Genomic DNA, 10,023 nt, shown 5'->3' on the forward strand with positions numbered 1-10,023 from the left:
ACCTCTGAGGTTCCTGGCTCTAGGGTCTTGCTCTGCTGCTCAGGATCAAAATGCTCACCAAATACGAAGTTAGGAAGAAATATTATTTCTAGTCAGACTGACAAAGACTTGTGCATGTGTGGCAAGAAGGGAAGCTGGGGTGGAAGCAGGGGGGAAGGATTGCCTTTTTCTCTAGTGTGGGGTTTCATTCTTTTCCTAGGGTCCTCTTAGTATGAATTGACCAAATATTTCTCTGCCACTGCAGTAGCAGTGCAATGGCAATAGCCTTATCTCCTCTATTTTTACCTGTAGCAGGTTGCAAGATATTTTTGGCTTGTAGTTGTGGGTGACGGTTGGGAATAAATGTTTTTTAAGCATCTGTGTAAATGGTCGCCTATGAATGCAGATGGCCTGGAAATCATCAGTCATTAGGCTGCATCCTCTGATAAAAATCCAGTCAGGCATGCTGGTATGACACCTCATCTTCTGGTTCTCCAGCACCAGGGGTGACCAGGCCAAAAACATAGCAGAAAGAAGCTGCTACACAGAACACTTGTTATATGTGTTTTGGTAGGGCTGGAAGCCTAACGTGTACCAAGGGCCCCCTAGACCAGGCAACCAACTGAGGAAGTACTCTTTATCCCAACTATCTTAAGTATAGGGAAGCAGACAGACGTCCATGGGCAGCATATCCCTAAGGAAGGCCACGAAGTAAGTGATATGGGTTCCATTACCTATCTCAGAGCAGAGATACCCCAATAACTAACAGTGAAGAAGCTGCAAGCTGGCTTGGGCTCCAATATCTAGCTGAATCGCCTCCTCTCTCCTACTGCAGAAAGGATTCTGCCTCCATCTCTTCCCATATAGGGCCACCTGAAAAGGGCCCAATTAGAAGGCAGACACTTGTGCCCATACCTGCCTCTTTAGCTTCCTGAGCAGAAATTCTGTCCCCAGTGAGGACCATTTCCATAGCTAACGATTTGCCCACTGCTCTCGTGAGTCGTTGAGTCCCGCCAGCTCCTGTGTTTGAAGAGGAAGACGGCAGTTAGATTACAAAGTTCATTAAGAAGCAACTTCCTAGACCATGGGTCAGGTGGTTTTGCTGCTGCTTGTGAGCTGGAACCCTGTTGCAGGAACCAAGCAAGCAGTAGGACCCTAGGGATGCCCCCTCTGCTGCCCTGGCTGCAGCATGCCACCAATTCCCCCAAGCTGCTCCAGATCCAGACTCTTTGCAACTCAAAACCTGCCCCCAGTTTGTAGATTGCCAACCCTTGTGCTTGACAAACATACTCTGATCTCTCACAGATTCAAAGGCAGCAGCACAGCTGGGAGGAGGAAAAAGATTGTGCAAGGAAGGCAAACTGCTGGATCTTCATGGAATACACAGGTGGAAACAGGGATTTTTCCACTGGCTAGCCACTGCTGCCTCACTGAGTTCTAGGGACTAGCTCTGCCCTTGTGCTTGGATGTCACCTTACCCCCTACAGAATTAGAGGACACAGAGTAAAAGACAGAAGAGTGTGTGTAATTCACTCAATTATACATCACAATTATGCTTGACATGCAACATGTCCCCTCTAACAGGGCCCCAACACAACTGTGTGATGGGTATTCTGCGCATAATGCTCTGATGTAGATGTACACTAATTAAAATGAAAGTATATCCAGCTACTAAATTACCACAAGGTTCTAAATGAATCACCAATCATATTATCAGACCTACTAGGGGGACAAAACTCCTTAGTGGATGAGAAAGCAACCAACAACATATATACTGCTGGCATCAAGGATCATCTTGACTTAGCAGAAAAAGAGAAAGCGGCTTTCCGTTTTATTGTTAGGGCACACAATAGCATAGCACATCATTGGTATGGGACAGTTCACTCAGATCCAATTAAGAAAAAGAAAAGAAAACCAAGGTTAACATTCAGACCCAAAAATGTCTTATAGTACACACACAGAAACAAACACCATATTTACTGAATTCAAAGATGAGGGGTTTTTTTCCCCATTAACATGCGTGGGAAAGACAGGGTTAGGTATGGAGATGGAGCTGCTGCCTGTACCTCCACCCCTGTAGCTTTCGGCCCCCTGTCTCCCTGTTTCCCAACACTTGGAAGCCTCTGTTGTCCTGCAACTGCTACAGGGCAGGGCTGGGGCTGAAGCAAACATATGCTCCTTCCTCTGGGCTGCAGTAGGGATGGAGCCCACCAGAGCAAAAGTAAGGGTCCCCCACATGACCCCCTCCTGCCCCACAGCCTTAGGGCCCCCTTCCCCCAGGCAGCCTCTGCCTCCCCACCTCCTGCCCACCTACTTCTGCCTTACTGCCTGTCCCCCTGCCATTGTTTTCCTCACTGCAGTGGTGGGAGGCACAAATTTAAGGTGACCCACCAATAATTACATTCTATACATGGAAAATTCTAATAGAGTTCAGAAAAGAAGTGTTCAGAATCATTCTGGCATTTAAAGGATCAATGGGAACAAACATAGGTATGGCCATTTAAAAAGAGAAATGTGTGAAAAACAGCTAAGGAAGGATCTTTTCTAAAAACAACGTTTCTCTCTGTGCCCGCTATGCATGCTTTCATAGAGGCATTTAGCAGCCACTACATAGTTAGAAGACATTTGACATTTGCACTAGAAAGCCTGATAAGTAAGGACTCAAAAGTCATAAACGTTGCCTTGGTTTTAACTGGTCACAGTCACATCTATATCTGTAGGACTAGTCAGCATCTTCTATACTCTGGGTGCAGGTATATAGCAGGTCTATAATACCATTATTTCTAAAATGCAACCGTGTCCAGTGGCTTTAGGTAACTAACAGTGATAGGGGCTGAAAGAAGCTTGGCCACACTAAGTTATGCCTAGTGAACACAAAGAAAGGAATTCACTCAGTAAAAGTTACCTGGAATGGTTCCCAGCAAGATTTCTGGTTGTCCAAACTGTGCCTTCTCACCAGCATAAATGATATCGCACATCATGGCCAACTCACAGCCACCACCCAGCTTTGGAAGACAGAATAGAATTAGGACCTGTTCAGTGCCACTTCGTACACAATGCTAACTTGATCTACCTACCTACTGGTCTCCATCACCATCGTATCAGAGGCCCCAGCACAACCTACGCAACACTCTGTGGAGGTGGGAAAATGCTATTATCCACATTCCACAGCGGGAGAATGAAGGCATAGGACAGATTCAGAGACCTGCTCAAAATCATAAAGGAAGTCTGGGGCTGAGCCAGTAATTGACCTTGTAGTTCCCAAACTCTGTCCAATGGCTGAGCCACTGACAGCATCCCAGGATTGGCTCAGGAAGCCCAAACCAGTATGGTTTACAAAGATAAACTGTATAAAACAAACTGTTTCAAAATTCAGCTCCTTTCTTGTATGAGGACCCCAAAGGGGTGAGAAGAGAGGAAGTTAAAGCAATAAACTCCACAGCCAGAACTGCAGGGAACTCTTCGATAGACATGTCTGGATGTATTTTCTTTATTTCACTGCTGTGACTCAGTCTTTCTGCCCAGATTCAGTCCTAAGTCTCTTATATGTGTTATTGAACAACCCTTACCTGATTTTTATTTCTAATTTACAGAGATGAAAGAAAGCTCCCCACTGATGCCACCCTCAGCATAAGGTATTTTATTATCCTTCAACAATCAGAGAATAACCCCAAATGTCCAAACCTTACAATAGTTAAATCTGGAGGCAGCACAACAAAAGTCTTAAGAACATTAAAACTCCCATTGGAGCTTGGCTTGAGTCTGCATGGAGGCACCTGTGACAAGAATATAAACTATTCCCATGGTATGACATTGACACAGTAGCATTCTTGGTCATGTGAATGTGGGGAGGGAAGAGATTACAGAATGGGAAACCCAGACTCACAGCATAACCATTAACAGCCGCTATGACTGGCTTTCTGACTGTAGAGACACTGTTCCAACCAGCGAGGAAGTTGCTCCTATAACATTCCTGAAAGGTGCTGTTCTGCATTTCTTTTATATCTGCTCCAGCTGAAAGACAGATTATTTTTTATATGGGATGAGCCAGAAAAAAAAAACACTGTGCTTGATTCTGTAAATAAACAGCAGTGGATTAATTTAAATAAATTTTAAATAAAGTTTCAAGAAGCCCTTAATTAGGGGTCAACTTGAAATCTTGTCAGTTCCAAAAAATAAACCTAACCCCACACCACCCCCGATAAGTACTGTAGTTTTCACGTATCACCAAAATCTTCCCTACTACTTTCTCTTCCCTATCACTACATGAAGGTATCAAACAAACAGAAAACATGACATGTTTTTACCAGGGGAATGAATGAATTGGTTGGAAAAGAAAAATTATTTTCTCTGATCACTTTTTCAGTGATCTTAGAAGTTACTTGTAACAGTAAGCAAGTAAAAGTACACAGACAAAGATATGATGCTTAAGCCCTTTTGCAAGAATAGCTGTCACATGACAGACCTAAAAAGCATGGTTATGAAATATTCACAGTATTAAAAATAACCTTCTCCATCCTTGGAACTGTACAGAGTTGCCAGCCACAATTCAAGACTGACTTGTTTTGTTTAGAAACTATGCTGTTTCCTAAAGGGACTGGATCTTGTAACATTTGGGGCATTTAAAATAGGACTCAACAAAAAGCTATAAAGCATCCTGTAGGGAACAGCCCTTCACTAGCCTCTGAATGCAGGATAAGACCAAAAAGATATTTGCTAGTTCTAAGAGCCTGGAATATGATATACTGATATTTGCACAGGTGTAACTTACATGGGTTTTCTCCACCAGTGTAAACTGCATTGGGATCTAAAACATGTAAGTGAGCAGCAATTCTGGGGTAGCTGCATGCAGTAGGCAGCTATCACTGTGTTTCACCAGTAAGTGGTAAAGTACATACTTTGAAACTTTATGACAACAACAGAAGACAGAAAAACAGGAGCAGCAGAAACAGCATGTTGTGGACTGAACCAAGAACCCACAGCCACCCACCCGGCATGAAAACATACGCATGAGCTGCAACAGAGTCTGATCCCATGTAGACCTCGTCAGCCCCCTTCAGACCCACAGATAAAGCAATCATCCTTGACTGTGAGGAGGACAATCATCCTTGACTGCCAGGGATTGCTGATGATTGTAAAGTGTACAAAATAGCTTGTCTATCTTGGGCAAGTGGCTACCCCAAGCTAAGTTGCAGAGACACCTATACTGGTGTAATTTACCCAATTCATTTGGGGGTAATTCAACACAATGGGATTAAGCTAACCCAGTGTAAGAGCTTACCCTGTCTGCCTGTTCCTTTCTTACATCTGCATAAACATGTCATCTGCCCAGGTCCTAAAAGCTTTTTTACCTCCACTGCCATTGCAAAGCATGGTCTGGCAGAAATGTTTGGGGTAGTGAATGGCCTGGCTAATCCAGCCTGTCTCCACCTGGAGATCAAGCCTTTTTCAGTCCACCATGATGAGTTTGCCATTTTGCAGACAAAATTGTTCATATCCAAGCAGGGCTTGGGAACCACCACTCTTGCTGCAAAGTCAGAGTTTAGGATTGAGGAAGTGAAGACTTGTCCCATTTTTATGGGTTGCTTTACATCGCTGTTACTCTCTGATGCACAGGATGTGCTTAGAAGGATGTAGGAGACCAACTATGAACTAAACCTATGTCTGGGCTGGCTGGTGAAAGTCAACCAGGAGACATTGCACCCACTGCTGGCATAGGCTGTCAATGCCTCCTTTCAGGAGGGCAGGATGCCAGACATTAAGTCTACGATTGTCTGGCCCTGTCACAAGAAACCCTTATCTTGTTGCCCCTCCTATTCTATGTGTATGAGGCCACTGGGCAAAGTTGTGTGGAGATTAAGAGTGAAGTGATGACACCCAGCTCTACCTTTCTCATTTGATCCCAACTCTGGGGTCTCCATCCATTTTCAAGTACCTGGTAACTGTGTGTCAATGCATTTTTGAAGGAGAGATGACAGCTGGACTCATTTTTCCCTTAATTCTCACATACCCTCCTGGAAATAAAGGTATCAAGAGCCATACAAATCTGTCTTTCCATAAGAGTATGGTGTCCACAAACTTCCTCCACCAGCAACAGGTAACACATGAAGCAGACCAGTACCAGCTCTAATTCCTACACATCTCACTTTCAGAGATGCCCAGTTTGCTGCTCTAGAGATCTACATGTTGCCCACTATCCCTACCTGCAAAGGCTTTCTCATTTCCTGTGATGACAATGGCTCCCACTTGAGGGTCATTCTCAAACAAGTCCAGGGCCACCTTCATCTCATTCATCAAACCATCACAGAGGGCATTTAAGGCCTTGGGGCGGTTGAGCTGGATCACACCTATATTCTGCTTAGTTCCTTTCTTCTGAACCATGATGTACTGGAACTGAGAACCTGACAGGAAAGGAAAATAATTAGTCGTTGCAAAAATAAGCCTCCACTCCCTCCCTCCCACCAGAATGGAACTGCTTCCTTGATGACTGGATCCTACCCCAGGAATTACCTTTCTGTCCTCCTCTGCTAAGCCCCATCTCCCAATACATTTCTACTGATGCCTCTAACATCCATGTTTCCCTGCATCAGTAGGGAGCAGCCTCCACTACTTGCTTGTTCTAGGCGTTGAGAGTCTGGTCTGTCAGCTTGTGTCTTGCACTAACAGTAAGTCAGGACAGAACACAGCTTCCTGGACTTTACATGGCAACAAGCACATAGCTGACACACACTTTCCCCTGAGAGTCTTGCTTTTTGCTGAAACCATTGACTGGATGCTAAGAGGTCTGGGAAAGCTGCAAAGACAGACTCCAAGGAAACATGTGGATGAAATCTTACTGAGGCTCTCCTGGTACCTTGTAAATGCCCATATCTCACTTCAGATTCTGGCCTCATAAAAACTTTCCCCCATCTACAAAAAGGGAGACAACACTCTCCATCTCTCTCCTCCTCATGACTAACACAGTGGAGGGTTCGTTACTCTGCCCCTCCCGCAGAACATGTGTTTGAGAACAGAAAGGAACATGATCTCTTATTCTATAACTCGCCACCTCCTCCAGGGTTTTTCCAAGTGCTTGCCTCTTCTACTGCTCACAGCAGCATGACAAGCTCAGATTCATGCCTATTTCACCTGGTGCAGGGTGCCAAACATCATCCCCAAACTGACCATCATCTTGCTAATTTCACTCTGTCACTGCTTAGGAAAACTTTGGACACAGAGAGAAGGCCTGGGATTCCTGTCAGCAAGCGTAGGCAGAAAGGGCTACCCAGTGGAAAAAATAATTCATTACCATTAAGCTCCTGGTAATATCTTGTTAACTAAGTCACCCCTTGCTTTTATTTTGAGATTATCAAGAAATCTAAAGCTTTTTACAAAGATGGGTCCGTTTCATTACCCCTTTACCCTAGACAAACCCTGCTTGAAGAGTTATTTGGCAAAGACCACAGCCCAATTCAATGGCAGAGGTCACGAGTACAAGCCTTGGATACTCCACTCCAGTGAAAAGCTTAAAACCACCAGCTTCTTCAGAATTAAACAGAGTACCCCCTCACTTCGCCAAGATTTCGGACATGGCCCTGACAAGTAGCATTACCAACTCATGTAAAATGGACATCAATTATATTCATATTCACATGGTTCTACTGCAATAGCAACAAGCTGCTGTAGCAGCAGGTAGCAAAGAGACCACTTGTAGTATATCACAGAGGACAGTTTCAGTTGGTCAAGGCAACAAGTTAAAAATCAACCTTCACATGAAAGAATCTCTAATAAACTGCACTGTGGTCGAATGGAAACCCTTCATTTGGTCAGACTGCATTTGCTCTTGTATGTGCTCACAGGTACACTTGACTCTTTTCCAGACTAACTGCTCCTTTCAAACTGAACCTTCCAGGCAGGTCAAATGAAGGCACCGCTTTTGTCATAACAACCTGCTGGAAGGACTATTTTAGGAGAGGAGGCATTCAGCTCTATGGTGCCCACCACCCCTATTCCTGACATGCAGGGTGTGGCACAGTCATCATTTCCATAGATAGGCACCTAAATGAAGTAGTCTGTTTTGCACAACTGCTAGGCATCTACAAGACCCACTGGTGTCAATGAGCAATACTGAACACATACACCTGCCAAAGTCAACCTGCTTCTATGAGAGGAGCCAACTATGGACTTTGAAATCCAACATTAACCAACATCAAAAATTTTAAATCAGAAAAGCCATCTCCCCAAGCTTGCATGAATCTGGATGGTCAGAGGTTGGCTGGAATCGGCCTGGCCTGAACCAGTTTTCTCTACCCTTACTCACATTCCCTCCATAGCTGTAGCTTTTTAGCAGCACACAACCACAACCAGCAATCCACCAACAGGCCTCAGAATAAGTCAGTCTAAAGAAAGAATTATTTTTCCCCTCTCGTTACTAGACAGAAGAGACAGAAATTCCACTTTCACATGGGGACCCCAAATAACCAAGAGAAACACACAACCCTTATTAAGCTATTAATACCTTGCCTGAGTAACTGAAATAAGAGAATGAAAATACACTGAAAAAAAATCAAAGGACCACATCTTCAGATGAAAGAAGATCATAACCAGATAACGTTTCCTGCCCAGCTGAGGCTGAAGTCTTCTCTCAAACATACCAGTAGCTTTAACTCCACTGTACCACTCAAAGCAGATTTTCTTCCACTGAGAGCAGTGTGTGAACCCTGATTTAATAAGTGAATTTGAAAAAAATGACCCTGCCCGCCCCCCCAAAATGCCTTTGTTGGGATGGGTGCCATATAAATCTAAATAAATAAACAATAAATGTTATCTATCTCTTACAAAAGGCATGCAAGCCAGTGACATGCATACTACAATCTGCATGAAAGGATTATCCAGCGGTTACAATAGCTGGAAATTGCTAGAGATATATACCAGGTAAATATAACAACTTTCCTCCCACTAAGTCACTGATTTATGTTTCTCAGCAGACCTCAAACTACAAATAAACACACAAATACGTGTGAATACATAACCTAAAAGAATCTGTTTCTCTTCCTGTTGTTATTATTTGGAGGGGAGAGAGGGTTGCAGAGGGGAAATAGGATTTTGCTCCTAACGCATCTGCCTGTTAATGCCTTTGCTGAATCCACTTAACTGTAGACTCAAGATTCTTGTAAATTCAAGAAATCCTTTGAAAAGAAAGGACAAATTATTATGCAGGGTCTCACATAACTGCCTAGCTGCACCTCCAACCTCGGCTCTGACTGCCTCGCCCTTCTACCACCATGCAGACGGCCAACTCAGGTGTTCAGGCAGCTCCTCCTTGCCAGCTGATGCGGCACCAGGATCAGTTATTACAAGGGTCCATCCAGATCAGCACTAAGATTTATTCCTGCATGACAAAACATGAAGACCGTACATCTTCAAGGCCCCCTGGATGGCTAGCATACCCTTACAGTTACATCCGTTCACGAGCCAATGTAAAGGCCTGTGAAAATAACGAGATATGACCGGCTCAAAGGGCTCAATCCAGTAAAGCACCAGAAGGGCAGCAGGGAGGTTGAGACCCCTCTTGCAGAGTGCATGTGCTGAACTAGGAGTCACAGCACGACTCAACCCTCCCTTTCCACCAGAGAAAACAGGTCACCAGAAGAGCCCCTTGAGTACAACCCTGGCATCATCGTTACCAGCCCACTGCCCAGGCCAAAAGCCACGTGCAGCGGAAAGCAGCCCACTACCAAGGCTCTGAGCAGTGCCCTGGAAAGGCTGGAGGGACTCCGAGTATTTCGGGAGAAAGCTGCCAGGAGGGAGGGAGGGAGGGATCCCGGCGGTCCGCACTCCGGGAAAGGCAGGAGGGCGCTCAGGTTGAGTCCAGGGCCAGACCGGGAAGTCAGGGGCTGAACTGACAGCAAGGAAGACGTGCACAGCGCCGGGCAGGCCGCCCTGTCTGCGGGGCGGGGCGGGGCGAGGCGGGGCTCCCCGAGCCCACTCCGGGAGGCGTTCCTGCGGGCGCCCCGGCCTGCAGCCAGGCGCCCGCCCTCACGACTCGGGCTCAGGCTCGGGCTC

The 10,023-nt window shown here is 45.3% G+C and overlaps 1 protein-coding gene across 3 annotated transcripts; it reads right to left on the bottom strand.

The window, feature by feature from the left end:
• Positions 1 to 790: 790 nt before the first annotated feature.
• Positions 791 to 9,347, bottom strand: ECHS1 (enoyl-CoA hydratase, short chain 1). 3 transcript variants are annotated; one of them, XM_006036828.3, is made up of 5 exons: positions 9,211 to 9,347; positions 6,183 to 6,380; positions 3,866 to 3,993; positions 2,885 to 2,984; positions 791 to 999 (listed from the first exon to the last, which is right to left on the bottom strand). In XM_006036828.3, the coding sequence occupies exons 1-5, from the start codon at positions 9,242 to 9,244 to the stop codon at positions 806 to 808; spliced, it is 654 nt and encodes a 217-aa protein (XP_006036890.2). In that variant the 5' UTR covers positions 9,245 to 9,347; the 3' UTR covers positions 791 to 805. The 3 variants fall into 3 exon arrangements, with proteins under 3 accessions (XP_006036890.2, XP_025048983.1, XP_025048984.1); XM_025193198.1 differs by having other exon boundaries at positions 9,186 to 9,298; XM_025193199.1 differs by lacking the exon at positions 9,211 to 9,347 and adding an exon at positions 9,113 to 9,129.
• Positions 9,348 to 10,023: the final 676 nt, after the last annotated feature.

The sequence above is a fragment of the Alligator sinensis genome, unplaced genomic scaffold (assembly GCF_000455745.1).
Source record: "Alligator sinensis unplaced genomic scaffold, ASM45574v1 scaffold1277_2, whole genome shotgun sequence".
NCBI lineage: Eukaryota > Metazoa > Chordata > Crocodylia > Alligatoridae > Alligator > Alligator sinensis.